The 17,644-nt window shown below is 40.3% G+C and overlaps 1 protein-coding gene and 1 pseudogene across 5 annotated transcripts in view; one reads left to right on the top strand and one right to left on the bottom strand.

Annotated features, from left to right (window-relative positions):
• Window positions 1-17,644, bottom strand: part of USP48 (ubiquitin specific peptidase 48) — a 105,869-nt gene that overhangs the window by 49,957 nt on the left and 38,268 nt on the right. For 3 of the 5 annotated variants that reach the window (XM_019012274.4, XM_055387084.2, XM_055387088.2), the window contains exons 9-10: window positions 7,240-7,419; window positions 482-610 (exon numbers count right to left, since the gene is read on the bottom strand). In XM_019012274.4, coding sequence (XP_018867819.3) covers window positions 482-610; window positions 7,240-7,419 — 309 coding nt within the window. The remainder of the gene's footprint in view (window positions 1-481; window positions 611-7,239; window positions 7,420-17,644) is intronic. The other 2 variants (XM_019012276.4, XM_055387085.2) reach the window with 1 other exon arrangement.
• LOC115932272 (uncharacterized) lies at window positions 11,930-11,985 on the top strand (annotated as a pseudogene).

Genomic DNA, 17,644 nt, shown 5'->3' with positions numbered 1-17,644 from the left:
GGTTGCAGTGAGCTGAGACTGCACCACTGCACTCCAGCCTGGGCGAAAGAATGAGACTCCGCCTCAAAAAAAAAAAAAAAAGAAAGAATAGATGATGCCACCAAGCTTAGAAAAGTGCTGAGTAAAATGATTCAGACTGTCTTCAGGGCAGCAACAACTCTACCTTTTATATTATGAAGTCTAGAATATCTATAGATAATTGAATAAAATTCACAAATACTCTATAAACTGAACAAAATAAAACCAAATTATACTTTAAATACATGTTTTGATTACTTTCTGATTTTTTAATAATTGCATTGCTTTATTTCAGAAGCTCCTTTCTTAAAAGTAAATTTGCAATTAATATTTACTTTCACCAACATTCACCTTATGGAATCAATTTATTATAGTAACTAAAAGCAATCCATTACTTATCATTAACCTTTGAGTATGGCATTCTAAAACATTTGCCTGCTATAATCATGGAAAACTGCTTTACCTGGAACTTGAACAGTAGTGTTGGGCTTTTCTTGAGTTTGCAGTCTATAAACCAACATATATGCATTTCGAGAGCAATGAGTTCCTTTGCCACACTTGGGTTTACGTGTCTGAGACTTAGAAGGTTCTGCTGAGATAGAGAAATCAAAAGGTACCTTAACTTAAGTGCCTAGAGTTTGTTTATTCTTTAGCGGGGCTATAGAAAACAATTTCCAAAATATACACCCAAGACACATTAACACCAATCTAAAACATTCAAAGGCCATAGAAATTTGGCAGGCTCTTTAGCTTTAATATTTAAAAAAGTTTACTACCACTATTGCCTGCCACATTCTATTTTTTAAAGGTAAAAAGAAAATACACTTTTCTGGGGAACAAACCTAGAACAACAACAAAAAAATCACTATTGCCATATGCTGATTTTTATGTTAGTCTTAAATTATAAAAATTAACTGAAGCCGGGCACAGTGGCTCATGCTTGTAATCATAGCACTCTAGGAGGCCAAGATGGGCAGATCACTTGAAGCCAGAAGTTCAAGACCAGCCTGGCCAAAACATGGAGAAGCCCTGTCTCTACTAATAATACAAAAATTAGGCGGGCGTGGTGGTGCGCACCTGCAGTCCACCTACTTGGGAGGCTGACACACGTGAATCGAATGAACCCAGGAGGCAGAGGTTGCAGTGAGCCGAGATCACACTCCAGCCTGGGTGACAGAGCAAGACTCTGTCTCACGAAAAAGAAAAAGTTAAATAAAGTAAAATTAAATTAAATTAAAAAATAAAAACAGGCCAGGTGCGGTGGCTCACACCTGGCCAACATGGTGAAAACCCATCTGTCTAAAAACACAAAAATTAGCCGGGCATGTTGGCACATGCCTGTAATCCCAGCTATTCGGGAGCCTGAGGCAGGAGAATCACTTGAACCCAGGAGGCAGAGGTTGCAGTGTGCCACTGCACTCCTGCCTGGGGGACAGAGTGAAACTCTGCCTCAAAAAAATAAATAAATAAAAATCAAGACTGATGCAATCACTAAAGGGAATATGGGACTTCAACTCTACTGGAAATATTTTTATTCTTTTTTTTTTTTGAGACAAGAGTCTTGCTCTGTCGGCAGGCTAGAGTGCAGTGGCGCGATCTTGGCTCACTGCAACCTCTACCTCCTGGGTTCAAGCGATTCTCATGCCTCAGCCTCTCAAGTAGCTGGGATTACAGGCACGTGTCACCACACCCAGCTAATTTTTGTATTTTTAGTAGAGAGAGGATTTCACCATGTTGGCCAGGATGGTCTCGATCTACTGACCTCACGATCTGCCCGCCTCATCCTCCCAAAGTGTTGGGATTACAGGCGTGAGCCACTGCACCTGGCTGAAATATTTTTATTCTCAATGATTGCTTGGTACACAAGTATTTGTTTTAATGTTGTTTTTTAATAAAAGTATATATAAAATGTATATGTACAGTTTGAAAAATAAAAATTAGCTCAGTAATCATTTTAGTAAACAGATTTTCTTCAATTTAGTCAAAATAATACAAATAAATCTAGACTTAATTGCCCAAATAAATAAAATAGCATATTTTCTTTTCTTTTTTTGAGACAGAATTTCGCTCGTCTCCCAGGCTGGAGTGGAATGGCACGATCTCAGCGTACTGCAATCTCTGCCTCCCGGGTTCAAGTGATTCTCCTGCCTTAGCCTCCCCATTAGCTAGGATTACAGGCGTGTGTCACCACACCAGGCTAATTTTTGCATTTTTAGTGGAGATGAGGATTTACCACGTTGGCCAGGCTGGTCTCAAACTCCTGACCTCAGGTGATCCTCCCTCCTCAGCCTCCCAAAGTGCTGGGATTACAGGAGTGAGCCACCCCACCCAGCCTAAAATAGCATAATTTTTAAAAATGAAATGAAATGGGCCAGGTGCGGTGGCTCATGCCTGTAATCCCAGCACTTTGGGAGGCCGAGGCAGGCGGATCACTTGAGGTCAGGAGTTTGAAACCAGCCTGGCCAACACGGTAAAAGCCCGTATCTACTAAAACTATAAAAATTAGCCAGGGATCTGTAATCCCAGCTACTCAGGAGGCTGATGCAGCAGAATCAGTTGAACCCAGGAGGCAGAGGTTGCAGTGAGCCAAGATCACGCCTCTGCACTGCAGCCTGGGTGACAGTGAGACTCAGTCTCAAAAAAGAAAAAACAAAAGGAATGAAATGCTAACAACCAGAAACATTAGCCACTAATCTCTATGAAGTAAACAGCAACTGGAAAACATGAAGTGTTTCAGATGGCAACTATAGCACATGAAAACGATTTTCAAGTTGGGTTTCAGCGTTCCAGGTAACTTTCCGAGAGGTAAGGGATTATAGTGGCGGATCATTTGAGATCAGGAATTCGAAACCAGTCTGGCGAACGTGGTGAAACCCCATCTCTATTAAAAATAAAAATAATTAGCCAGGCATGGTGACGCGCACCTCTAATCCTAGCTACTTGGGAGGCTGAGGAAGGAGAACTGCTTGAACCCAGAAGGCGGAGATTGTGGTGGGGCAAGATAGCACCACTGCACTCCAGCCTGGGCGACACAGTGAGACTCCATCTCAAAAACAAAAAAAGAGGTTATGGGCAGTTCTAAGGAAATCCGGTTACCAGATCCTCAATTCACCACATGCTTTTCTAAAATGGATCTGCCTCAACACTGAGGTCCCATGATGGTTTCTACCTCTCTTTTCACAATCAGTTGACTCCCACGTCACAAAAGAAAGATATAACCTCTCAGCCAGTGACAGAAAAAGGTCTCATCTATCACATTGAGATATATTTACAAAAAAAATACATTTACAGTAAAATTTTACTGTTTAATAAAATTTATAACATACTTTCATGAGTTTTATCAATTATGTAGTAATATTCATAATTTTAAAAACAGCACTCTATCCAGAAGTACTTTTTAACTATTTAGAGCTTTACGGTCACAAAAAACTTACTATATTCCATTAGAATAAAATTCTGTAGGGTAAACATAATGGAAATAGTAGTACAGAAGAAAATAGAATTGTTAAAAATGCCTACTATAAAACAAGACCTGTTCAGTTATCCTTGAAAAGGATGCTGGTGGATATAAAACCTCTATGGTATTTAATGTCATCTGGACATTCTTAAAAGAGTGATGTCACAATTTAAGTTTCAGTATTCATTATATCATAAATTATAGCATTTGGAGCTACTTAAAATTTATGATGAAATTTGTTAGATTTTAAAATGTGCAAAGAAAAAAAAAGTTGTTCAACTTTTTTTGTTTTCCCTTGCACCTATGCTTGGATGTTAAACATTCTTACAGACAACACCTGAACAAAAAAGGTTGGAAGATCTCTGTACTGTCACAGGGAATTAAAATACCAGGAACATGTACAGGTAAGAGGAGGTTAGTCATCCATTCCTAATTAAGAGTATCCAAGGCTGGGCGTGGTGGCTCACGCCTGTAATCCTAGCACTTTGGGAGGCTGAGGCAGGTGGATCACTTGAGGTCAGGAGTTTGAAACCAGCCTGGCCAACATGGTGAAACCCCGTCTCTACTAAAAATACAAAAAATTGGTCAGGCGTGGTGGCACGTGCCTGTAATCCTAGTTACTCAGGAGGCTGAAGCAGGAGAATTGTTTGAACCTGGGAGGTGGAAGTTGTAGTGAGCCGAGATCGCGCCACTGCACTCCAGCCTGGCCGACAGAGGAAGACTCTGTCTCAAAACAAAAAAAAGAGTACCCAAGATTTTAAGATGTTAATGATTTTGTATAAGATGGAATATAAAATGATTCATAAAACTTCAGGATACAACATAATAATGAATGTCTAATGAAATTTTAAAATATTTTCTATTTTTGATTTAAAAGATGAAAGCTAAAATATATGCTGCATAAAATAATGAGTTATGAAAACACTGGAATGAGATACCAATGGGTGTTAAGTATTTTCTTGAACTGTTTTAAAATCTAGGACTACCCATATATAAGACAGCCTTAACAATGCTTTTAATCCTAGAATGTAGATAGATTTTTTAAAAACCCAGTAAAAAACAGTCAAATAAAACCAAGACATAATTTTTCACAATTTAAAGTTCTTTTTTTTTTTTTTTCTTTTTTTCAGACAAGGTCTCACTCCGTAGCCCAGGCTGGAGTGCAGTGGTGCAATCATGTCTCACTGAAGCCTTGATCTCCTGGGCTCAAGCATCCTCCTACCTCAGCCTCCTAAAGTGTTGGGATTATAGATGTAAGCCACCTCGCTCAACCCAGTTAATGTGCTATCTCAATTTTGTTCCTAGTAAAAATGTCATAATGAAAACATACACTGTATAAGCAAATGTTAAGAATTTGAGTTTTACTTGGGTAAAATGGGAGCGAGATTGCTGAAGTTCTATAAACACAGAAATGTTATTTAAAAGTAGAAAACAGGTTGGGCACGGAAGCTCATGTCTGTAATGCCAACACTTTTGGGAGGCCAAGCGCGAGGATCGTCTAAGGGCAGGAATTCAAAAGCAATCTGGGCAACCCAGGGAGACTCTGTCTCCGTAACAAATTACAAAATTAGCCAGGTGTGGTGGATCACACCTGTGGTCTCAGTTACTTGGGAAGCTGAGGCAGGAGGATTATTTGAGTCCAGGAGTTCGAGGCTGCAGTGAGCCATGTTCCTGCCACTGTACTCCAGCCTGGGCAACAGAGCAAGACTCTGTCTCAAAAAAATATATAAATAAAAGGAAAGAAAATAAAATTTAAAAGTGAAAGAATGACTTCTCCAAGCTACATAAATGGAGTTAACAAACGATTATCTGTAGAGATGATGCCTATGTCTCGAAAGCAAATCTCAACTGCTATGTTCCTGCCTACTGGACACCTTGAATAAATGTCTCTGACCTATTAAGAAAGAAGAGTGGCAGGAGACACACACTTACTCCCATTTCTTTTCTCCAATTCAGATACCACAGTCTGAACCTCATCCAAAGCTGTTTAGCACTTTCTTGTGAAATGATATGACCACAATTGTGAGTCTGCATGTGTCATCTCACTGTGCTGTGTGTTAGATTTCCAGAACAAAGTCTGTGCCCTTGGACAATTGCCTATACCTGTCTGACAGACAATGGGAAGAAAGTGATAAACAGCTCAGGAGATGGAGCTCAGGAGATGGCTCCAACTAGAAAAACTGTCCATTCCTTTGGAAAATAAATGGGTACTTAGGCCCAAGACAACTGAGGTGATGAAAGTACATACTAGGATACTATTTCAAGAAGTAGTCTTTATGGCAGACCTCACTACTACACAGTAGCAACCAGCTCATTTTCCACAGAAGCACTGCTCAAGAATTTGGGTAAGATACTTAAAGGAAGGAGAAACAAAGTTTACCTGCTAGAATTAGTTCCCCAAAATAAATTTCCTGACCCAAGGAAAATAATTACAAATCCTACTACATTAAATCTCCTATTCATCATCACTAACTTAATACCCATGATCCTCCCCTACCCACTTAAATAAAGCTGGTAATTAAAAACTGATCATTTGCCTTCAAGCTTTACTGAAAACATGACATTATGAAAACCATCTCTGGAACAAAATAATTGTAAATTTTTTTAACTAAAATTTTAAAAAGCAAGCATTGCTACCTGGGCGTGGTAGCTCATGCCTTGTAATCCCAACACTTTGGGAGGCCAAGGCGGGAGGACTGTTAAACTCAGGAGTTCGAAACTAGCCTGGGCAACCAGGTAAGACCCTGTCTCCACAAAAAAATTGTTTTAAACATTTTTGCCAGGTTGGCCGGGCATGATGGTTCACACCTGTAATCCCAGCACTTTGGGAGGTCAAGGCGGGCAGATCACTGGAGGCCAGGAACTCAAGACCAGCCTGGCCAACACAGTGAAACCCTGTCTCTATTAAAAATAGAAAAAATTAAGGCCAGGTGCAGTGGCTTACGCCTGTAATCCCAGCACCTTGGGGGGCCAAGGCAGGTGGATCACCTGAGGTCAGGAGTTCGAGACCAGTCTGACCAACACTGTGAAACCTTGTCCCTACTAAAAATACAAAATCAGCCAGCTGTGGTGACACATGCCTGTAATCCCAGCTACTTGGGAGGCTGAGGCAGGAGAATCACTTGAACTCGAAAGGTAGAGTTTACAGTGAGCTGAAATCTCGCCATTGCACTCCAGCCTGGACAAGAAGGCAACAAGAGCGGGAAAAAAAAAAAAAAAAAGGAAAGAGAAGGAAAAGGAAGAATTAGCTGAGCATTGTGGCACATGCCTGTAATCCCAGCTACTCAGGAGGCTGAGGCACGAGAACTGCTTGAACCCAGGAGGCAGAGGTTGCAGTGAGCCAAGATGGTGTTACTGCACTCCAGCCTTAATGACAGAGTAAGACTCTGTCTTACTGAAAAAAATTTTGACAAAATTTTTACCTGACAAAAAAAATTTTGTCAGGTGTGGTGACACATATCTGTAGGCCCAGCTACTAGGAAGGGAAGGCTGAGGCGGGAAGATCACTTGAGCCTAGCAGGTTTAGGCTGCAGTCAGCCATGACTGTACCACTGCATTCCAGCCTGGGCAAGAGAGTAAGACCCGGACTCGAAAAACAAGCATTGCTAATACAAGATGTTCAGTGATTTTACATGTGTTTAAGAAATGCAAATATCCTTGATAGTCTGTAACATAACAATCTTGAGCCATAATAATTTATCACAAAAATTTCTAGTAAAATAAATTTATATTTTAAAAGGGCACTCACAACTTAAAGGTTTTACCTAGATCTTCCTCAATCCCTAGTTGTAATTTCTTCCCCTCCATCTTTTCTATGTCTTCATCATTAAACTTATACCATTCACCAGACTGTGGATCTTTCACATGGGCGATGTAGTGGCCAGAATAAGCACTCACTCCTCTGTGTATGAGGACTGCGCTGAGTTCATACACGTAGGACCCACCTGGAGAGAAAGGGAGAAAGTAAAAGAAACGTTGGATAACAGTATTTCTTATATCCTGAGCCTGAATTGTAATGATTACGAACCTTTATACATGTGGTATAACTAAAAACATGTCACCTAAAATTTTTACAAATTAGTTTTACAAAATAATGTATAATTACACTCCGTTAACACTCTCTTAAACACACTCTAAACAGCACACTGTATTAATTCTCCAAGCCTCTGCAAAATACACGTATGAAAAACTACGGCCTCCTGGGCACTCAGGGAACATAAGCTACTCTACTACACACCGTGCTCTTCAGCACACACTAGCGAGGCCACACGCTTCCCAAGAATCGGCTGTTCATACTCTCTGTGTGTTACGAAACTTAAAACTTATACAAACCAGGAAGACACGAATGTCAAATGAAAAGGCTGTTGTTTATAGAAGAGAAGATAAATGCTTTGGCAAAAACTGACGGCAAGTCATGAAAATTTGCTCTCAAAACAGGTGTAGGCATTTGTCCAAGGGCACAAACTTTGATCTGGAGATCTAACACACAGCGCGTTGAGATGACACAAGCAGACTCACAATTGTGGTCATCATTTCACATGACACATGTATCATCACATTAGCACCTTCAGATCAAAGTTTCATTTGCCAAGTCTACCTCACTAAAGCTGGAAAAAAATAAAAATAAAAACAGGTGTAGGCCAAACAGTTGGAAAATATAGGGATGAAAACTTAAAAAATCTAGAATGATACTGCACTCAGATTTCTTCATAAGTATTTTAAGTTCCTGTGCTATTTGAATTAAATAAAATCTACAAATCATAGCCTATATTTTACATGGTATTCAAAAAGAAAAGGCTTTATACATACATCAAAATATTGACAATAAATGAACATTTACATTTCAAAGTGAACTAAAATGTCTTAAAATTTGAGAAACATCTTGTAAAGATCCTCAACTTAAAGCAATTATGGGGAAAATGTGTTAGAAAAGATCACTTCCACTATACATGTTCTGTTGTTTACTGGAAAACAAAACAATTCATTAATAAACTCACATAACCACAATTAATACTGAAACCTACAGTTTTTTTCCAACAAATAATATCTTTTCACATCATTATTCTTCTAAAAATTACTTATAATGACTATATATAATTACCATAATAGGCCTAACCACACCCACATTAATGAACACTTATTTAAACTGGTAATGTTTGAGGGCCTTTATAAGCAATAATAATTATCTTTACCGTACAAATCTTTGCACAGATCTTTGACAATTTTTTTTTTTTTCCTGAGACAGGGTCTTGTTCTGTCACCAGACTAAGGTGCAGTGGCACAATCATAGCTCACTGCAGCTTCAACCTCCTGGGCTTAAACAATCCTCCCACCTCAACCTCCAGGAGTAGCTGGGATGACAAGTGTACATTTTTATTTATTTATTTATTTATTTATTCTGAGATGGAGTTTTGCTCATGTTGCCCAGGCTGGAGTGCAATGGCATGATCTCGGCTCACTGCAACCTCTGCTTCCTGGGTTCAAGTGATTCTCCTGCCCCAGCCTCCCAAGCAGCTGGGGTTACAGGCACACACCACCACACCCCGCTAATTTTTGTATTTTTAGTAGAGACGGGGTTTCACCATGTTGGCCAGGCTGGTCTTGAACTCCTGACCTCAGGTGATCCATTTGCCTCGGCCTCCCAAAGTGCTGGGATTACAGGCATAAGCCACCACGCCTGGCCTTTTTTTTTTTTTTTTTTTGAGATGGAGTTTCACTCTTGTTGCCCAGGCTGGAGTGCAATGGTGTGATCTCAGCCCACTGCAACCTCCGCCCCCCTGGGGTCATGCGATTCTCTTGCCTCAACCTCCCAAGTAGCTGAGATTACAGGCACCCAACATCATGCCTGGCTAAGTTTTTGTATTTTTAGTAGAGATGGGGTTTCACCACGTTGGCCAAGCTGGTCTCAAACTGCAGTCCTCAAGTGGTCCACCTGCCTCGGCCTCCCAAAGTGCTGGGATTACAGGTGTGAGCCACGACGCCCGGCCCATTTTTTTTTTTATAGACAGGGTCTCATTGTCTTGCCCAGGCTAGAATTTGACTATTTCATTGCTATAATTTCCTTAAAAATGCAAAAGAGTACATCACAGCAGAGTATAGCCAATCACTCATTAGACAAACAATAAACATACTGGACACGGTTTCAGGCATGAAGGATACAGCAGTTAATTAACTAAAGGAACAGAGTCCCTGCATTCTTGAAGCATAGTTGGGGAAACAGTAATGCAGATTAATACCTGGGCCAAAACCCACTGAACTCACCCCAGCTGAAAACACTGAAGATACTGGGTAAGATAAAAATATTTTTAAATCTTTCTAAATGCACTGTCAAGAAAATAAGAATTATCAGAAGCCCAATACCATGTGAAGGCAATAAGCCATGTAGTAAGGACAACAGAGTTTCCCTCTGCGAGTGTTAAGGGAACACTATGATCGACTTGAACTCTGTTTTTCCGTATCTCAAAGGGCTTATGGGATCAGAGACAACAGCTAAGGTTCATAAAAGGTGAGGAGTCTAACAGGGGACTCCCACCAGGAAACTAAGGTTTTTTTTTTAATTGACAAACAGGCTGGGCGCAGTGGCTCACACCTAAATCCCAGCACTTTGTGAGGCTGAGGCAGGCAGATCACCTGAGGTCAGGAGTTTGAGACTAGCCTGGCCAGCATGGTGAAACCCCCTCTCTACTAAAAATACAAAACTTAGTCAAGCATGGTATTGAGTGCCTGTAATCCCAGCTACTCAGGAAGCTGAGGCAGGAAAACTGCTTGAACCCGGGAGGCGGAGGTTGCAGTGAGCCGAGATCATGCCATTGCACTCCGGCCTGGAAAACAAGGCAAGACTCCGTCTCAAAAAAAAAAAAAAAAAAAAAAGACAAATAATATTTGCATATATTTATGGGTACAATATGATGTTTGATATGTTTACATCATGGAATGATTAAATCAAGCTAATGTATCCATTTTCTGTGGTGAGAACACTTAAAATCTGTTATTTTAGCTATTTCAAAATGCACAACGCATTATTAACTGTAGTCACCATGCTATGCAATAAAGCTCCAAAACTTACTCGTCCTGTTGAACCGAAGCTTTGTACTCTTTGAACATCACCTCCCCATTCCTCATCGCCTCTGCCATCCACCACCTCCACTCCCTGGGTTCTGGTAACCACCATTTTCTTCTCTGTTTGTACGTGTTTGACTTTTTTAGATTCTATATATAGTATTGATGAGATCATGAAGTATTTGTCTTTTTTTTGAGATGGAGTTTCGCTCTTGTTGCCCAGGCTGGAGTGCAATGGCGCTGTCTGGGCTCACTGCAACCTCCACCTCCCAGGTTCAAGTGATTCCCTTGCCTCAGCTTCCCAAGTAGCTGGGATTACAGGCATGCGCCACCATGCCTGGCTAATTTTGTAGTTTTAGTAGAGACAGCGTTTCTCCATGTTGGTCAGGCTGGTCTCGAACTCCCAACCTCAGGTGATCCACCCGCCTTGGCCTCCCAAAGGGCTGGGATTACAGGCATGAGCCACTGCGCCCAGGCCAGTATTTGTCTTTCTGAGCCCAGCTTGTTTCACATAGCACAATGTCCTCCAGATTCATCCATGTGATCACACATGATAGAGTATCCTTTCCATTTAAGGCTGAATAGTATTCCATTGTGTATATATACCACATTTTCTTTGAAACTACAATTCTTTGGTTTAGAAGATTATCAAAATGAATCTGCTCTCCACAGGAAATGGTAAGAGAAAATTATCTGCCTTATACTTACATTTTGGGACCTAGGGGTAAAAATCAAAAACCAAAAGGAAATCTCCATTACAACTTCATAAGAAGCTAGCCCTCAAAAAGATTTCTTTACTATGATTTCACACTACCTATGAAGTCAGAAAAACCCCAAGCCAAGAGTTTTGTTTGATGTGGTCCTGGGAATCCTAAGGAATGAGTACCATCAAAACACACACGTCACATCACAAGTCACTCTAACTGCAAGGTAGCAAACAGCAACAAAATCAAACTGGTGAAGATTTTCACCTCAGTCAGTGGAAATAGCAAATACATAAATAAAATTTTAAGTATGTTTAAAGAAATAAATGATGAAATTAAGAGGAATAGAGATTACAGAAAATGAAAATCAAATGACGAAGAACCAAATCAAACTCCAAGAAATGGAAATCACAGTCACCGACAGTCAAAACTCTATAAATGGTTTAACCTCAGATCAGGTTGACCTGAACAGAGAACGAATAAAGTACAAGGTGGAGCTGAAGAAATTATGCAGAATGCAGGACAAATCAATGAAGAGTTGGGCGACATGCAACATAGAGTAAGAAAATCTAACACGTATCTAACTGGCATTCCAGAAGGAAAGGGAGAAGAGAAAAAGCATTCAGAGGTAATAGTTGGAAAATTTTCAGATGCCCTAGGTGAGAAGAATAAATCAATTAAAAATCAAACCAAGTGTTACAGCTCTTTTAGAATTTGTCTAGCAGGTTTTCCTACTAGAAAACCAGAAAAGATTTTTAAAGAAACAAAATTAAAAAAGAAACCAAACCAAAATTGGTCACAGTGACACTGCAAGATACCAAAACCAAAGAAGAGGTCTTAAAATTAGACAAAACAAAACAGGCCTCTTGTAGAGACAAGAATTAGACTGCAACCAACTTTTCAACAGCAACAACGGATGCCCCAAGGCAACAGAATGCTATCTTCTTCAATGATATCTTCAATGAGTGAAAGTAACCACCCATGCTTAGAGAAAATGAATTTCCCAAGAACAAAATAGACACTTTCAGACAATAATATGTGAAAAGGATCTTTCACCCACAGACTCTTACTAAAAGAATTTTGTAAGCTCTAACTCAATATTTTAAAACTCTTCCAGATGGAAGGTCTAGAATGCAAAGAATGATAAACAAAGGAGGTGGGTAAACTAAACACCAAGATTCCTATATAAGATAGTCTGTAAGTTTCTTTTTTAAAAAAGGTAGAATTAAAATACATATGAAAAATAGGCCAGGTGTGGTGGTTCACGCCTGTAATCCCAGGACTTTGTGAGCCGAGGCAAGAGGATTGCTTAAGGCCGTAAGTCCGCAACCAGCCTGGGCAACACAGAGACCCAGTCTATAAAAACTTAAAAAATTAACCAGGCATGGTACTATACACCTGTGGTCCCAGCTACTCAGGAGGCTGAGGTGGGAGGATCGCTTGAGTCTGGGAGGTCAAGGCTGCAGTGAGCCGTGATCGTGCTATACTGAACTCCAGCCTGGGTGACAGAGCAAGACCATCTTAAAATAATTTAGGAGAGTGTCGATTGCTTAATGTTTTGAGATCATTGAGGGTAAAGATGTTATATAGAGAGTTAAGAATACATGGTATAATTTCTAGTTAATTATTAGTATTAGCTGGCCCAGGCTACCCTAGGGGCATTTTCATACTCCAATTTTAGGGTTTACTTGGAATCACCCTCCACTGTTCTTTCTACTGCACTGCACTCTCCCCGTTACTTCATGTTAAAGGTGAGCCAGAAAAAGCCTATCTTCCTAACCTCAGGGAACCATAAAGAGAACTCCTGGCTGGGCACAGTGGCTCATTCATGCCTGTAATCCCAGCACTTTTGGAGGCTGAGACAGGTGGATCACCTGAGGTCAGGAGTTCGAGACCAGCCTGGCCAACATGGTGAAACCTTGTCTCTACTAAAAATACCAAAATTAGCCAACCATGGTGGTGCACACTTGTAATCCCAGCTACCCGAGAGGCTGAGGCATGAGAATCGCTTGAACCCGGGAGGTGGAGGTTGCGGTGAGCCAAGATCTGGCACTGCACTCCAGCCTGGGTGACAGAGCGAGACTCTATCTCAAAAAAAAAAGAACACAAAAGAAAAAGAAAAAAAAAGAAAAAAAGAAAAAGAAAACTCCTGAGTCCTGAACAAAGCAGTAGAAATAAAAAGGAGGGAGATGTGATGGTCTTAGATTGCCCATACCAGGTTCTTCCAGTCTGTGTAAGCCAGGGAACCTCAAGCCTTGAACTCTGTGATCATACCTAACCAGCAGAGGCCCCAAATGCCTGACAGAAATAAACCTAAAGGGCTTTGTGGAGGAGATGGCATGTATCCCAGCCCTAGGGGAATCCCCATAAATAATTCTCTATGTGCGATAACCAGCATGCAGTCAAAGACAACCATGAACAGAAGCAACAAAACAACACTGCTACAACCAGCTCGGGTAGAGAGATCAGCCTGAACAATATTCCAACATGGTCAGTAATGGATTATAAAAACTGTGTGTTTTTAATGTTTAAAGTGGTTTAAATTTTTAATATTCTGGATACCTTTAATACATTTATGAACAAATACTGATGACAACTCATTTTAAATGTATCAATAACTGAGAAAGGTGATATATTTCTTTTTGTGGCTCTATTGACCCTAATTGGTCAAAAGCACCTCATTTTGCAGGACGTGGGTAAGGAAGAGGGGAAGAGAAAAGGAAAGGAGGCTGAAGAGGAACCAAAGCCCAGGATTCTCTAGAAATGCGTCAGCCTCCAGAGTATGGGAGCACATTGGGTCCCAGCAACCTCAGCGGGACCTAGTTCTCAGAAACACAAGAGTGTCCAATGGATGAAACCTCAGCTGAAAACACAAAAGGTAGCAGTGTCCAAAGACATTGCAGGGTCTGGGAGGAACAAAGTATGATAAGGTTGTTAACTATCATGGACTCAGCAGGATCTGGGGGCGTCACCAGTGGGGTTCTTCTCCCACTACCTTCAATAACCCAGGTGAAGAAGCAGGGGCAGCAGAGTAAGATTTAATTATGGGTTACGCTGTGGCTGGCAATATCCCAGGAGAAAAAAGAGTAAACTAAGCTATGTTTAGGGATGCATGCTTATATAGTAAAATGCTAAAGAAGAAAAAAATAAAAGAAGCGTTCCACATGAAAGTCAGACAAGTGGTTACACTTAAGGGGAGGAAGGTGGTTTTAACTGTGCAACTGGGAGGGGCACAAAAGGAGGCTTCCGGGGTACCAGAAATGTTTTTCTTTCTTGATCTGGGGAGTACACATAATTCATAATTCACTAAGCCATGCATTTTTGTGTTTTGAACTTTTAGGAATATGATATATTTCAAAATTTAAAAAGAAAAAACTAAAATATGCTGAGATACATGAAACTTCAACTATAGAAGGACAAGGCAAGGTAAGGCACTGAGTAAGGGCTGAGCGAGGGTGGAAGGCAAGATCACTAAAAAAAAGAAGTTGCTATTGGGTCAGCTGGAAGGAGCATCTACAAAGGAATCTTAATAGTATTCCCTATATCATTAATGAAGACAATAATCCACAGGTATCAGCAGTAGCTGTAACTTTATTGCCAATAGACAGCATTAAAAATGTTGACATTACCATTCTTGCAGATAACCTGGATTTATATTCATCAATTCATTGAACTAATCAATTTTAAAATTAAGGCCAGGCGTGGTGGCTCACACCTGTAATCCCACCACTTTGGGAGGCCAAGGTGGGCAGATCACCTGAGGCTGGGAGTTCTCGAGACGAGCCTGGCCAATATGGCGAAATCCCGTCTCTACTAAAGATACAAAAATTAGCCGGGTACGATGGCATGCGTCTGTAGTCCCAGCTACTCGGGAGACTGAGGCAGGGAGAATTGCTTTAACCCAGGAGGGGGAGGTTGCAGTGAGTCGAGATCGCACCACTGCACTCCAGCCTGGGCGACGCAAAACTCTGTCTCAAAAAAAAAAAAACAGAAAAAGAAAAAAACTTCAGAATTAACATAGTTATAGTTTTTAGGCCAGGTGCGGTGGGTCACACCTGTAATTCCAGCACTTTGGGAGGACAAGGCGGGCATATCACTTGAGGTCAGGAGTTCAAGACCAGCCTGGTCAACACAGTGAAACCCCATCTCTACTAAAAATACAAAAAACTAGCCAGGCATGGTGGCAGGCGCCTGTAATCCCAGCTACTCGGAAAGCTGAGGCAGGAGAATTGCTTGAACCCAGGAGATGGAGGGTGCAGTGAGCCGAGATCATGCCACTGCACTCCAGCCTGGGCAACAGAATGAAACTCTATCTCTAAAAAAAAAAAAAACGCAAAAAAAGCTAAGCTTTTAAATCCCCAAGGAATATGGCAAGACTTGAGTTTGAGAGTTAGGGGCTAATGTTCAAAAATGAGGATCCCTCATTCTAAAGATGTCTGCATATCTGCAGGCTCACCATTTAAAGAAACAGGTGGATTCTCCTTTTAACAATAGATCATCTTTTATATCCATCTTTTGAGCTTTGCATGGATATGTGTGTACAGATTTGTGTGGTTATGTGTGGGTACGGGAAAATATAAATACTAATTACCTGGATGACAAAATTACACATGGTTTGGATTTCTTTTCTTTATGCTTTCTGAATTTCCCAAATTATCTAGAACAAATCCTATGCAATTAACAAAAGTTAATTGTTTTTAGTCTTCTACCTATGTGAGGTACAGCAAGCATTACAACAGCGTGTAAAAGACAAGCCTGTAACTATAAACCACTAGATTGCTTTTACCAGTCCTAACTAACAATTCTAAAATGAGTAGATAATATTTATTTATTTTTTTATTTATTTAAAAATTAAGGAGACAAACATGGTGGCTCATGCCTGTAATCCCAGCACTTCCAGGAGGCTGAAGTAGGAGGATCACTAGAGCCCAGGAGTTCAAGACCCCGTCTCTAAAAAAAAAATAACTAAAAATTAGCTGGGCCTGGTGGAATATGCCTGTAGTTCCAGCTTGAGCCCAGGAGGCTGAGTCCGTGATGAGCGGTGATCACATCAATGCAATTTAGCCTGGGCAACAGAGCCAGACCCTGTCTCAAAAACAAATTAATAAAAAATAAAAAATACTATATTTAGTAAACCAACATACCAAAATTAAGTATTTCTACAGGTTTTGATCTAACACGTCCTTTTGATAAATATTTTCTTTATAGCATAAAACTGGGCAAATATATAATAAACTTAATAAGTAGTAATAGTAACAATTCAAACTCATCCAGTCGAGTCAAGCAAAGTGCTCATTTCACATCTCCTAAGTTTCTGGACTGGGAAGCCACTAACCCATTAGATTTTCCTCAATTTCAATTGCCCGAACAAAGGAGGCAGGAAGCAAACCAGTACATAAAGTGAACTATAGCTAAGTTTATTTATTCAACAAAATTTAACAATCTAACATTGAAGTCCAAAACTGAAGTTGAAAACAGTTTCCTTGTTCCACAGAGGTACAAATTTTAAAGTACAGTACTGAAGAGTATCATACATTTGAAAGCTTACATATTTATTTAGCACATTCCTCCCCAACTTTCCCAATCATGTCTCTTAAAGGTTTTTACAGCTTGCTTCCATTGTAAGCTGCCTCCAGAAATGTCTCTTAAAGGTTTTTACAGCTTGCTTCCATTGTAAGCTGCCTCCAGAAATTTTTTTTTTTTTTGGAAAGAGATAAGAGTTTATAAAATAATTTCTACATTAAAAATTTCAGGTTGGGGGCAGTGGCTCACGCCTGTAATCCCAGCACTTGGGGAGGTCAAGGCAGGTGTCCCACTTGAGGCCAGGAGTTTGAGACCAGCTTGGCCAACACGGCAAAACCCTAAAGTGCAAAAATTAGCTGGGCTCCCTTGTAGCCTCCCAGCTACAAGGGAGGCTGAGGTTGCAGTGAGCCGAGATCGTGCCACTGCACTCCAGCCTAGGCAACAGAGCAAGACTCCGTCTCAAAAGTACATACATACATACATAATATTTTATAAGTACTACAATCAACCTTAAAGGGAAGTAAAACAGTCCTTTCTCTAGTAAGATTCAACCTGTTTGGTAGGATGAAGACTACCAAAAGAAAAAAGCAGTACTTATTTCTTGTTAAAACAATGATAGCATCCTAGGGCATATCAGTAGTTGCAGATATGAAAAATGAAAGCATAAATACTGGAATTATGCCACCTAATGTTTCTGGGACAACGTTTTTAAAAAAGTGAATAGAGGCAGCTTGGAGACTGTTAGTTTTGAGAAATGATAAATAATAGTATTGAAACTAAGGTGGCAAGTGCGGGTTCAGAAACAGTAAAATACCTTTTTCATTTTTTACAAATTATTTTTATACCCTTAATTCTGTACATATCAATGAACCACCTCATCTTT

The sequence above is a fragment of the Gorilla gorilla genome, chromosome 1, assembly GCF_029281585.2.
Source record: "Gorilla gorilla gorilla isolate KB3781 chromosome 1, NHGRI_mGorGor1-v2.1_pri, whole genome shotgun sequence".
Classification (NCBI taxonomy): domain Eukaryota; kingdom Metazoa; phylum Chordata; class Mammalia; order Primates; family Hominidae; genus Gorilla; species Gorilla gorilla.
This window is presented reverse-complemented; position numbering and strand designations above follow the sequence as displayed.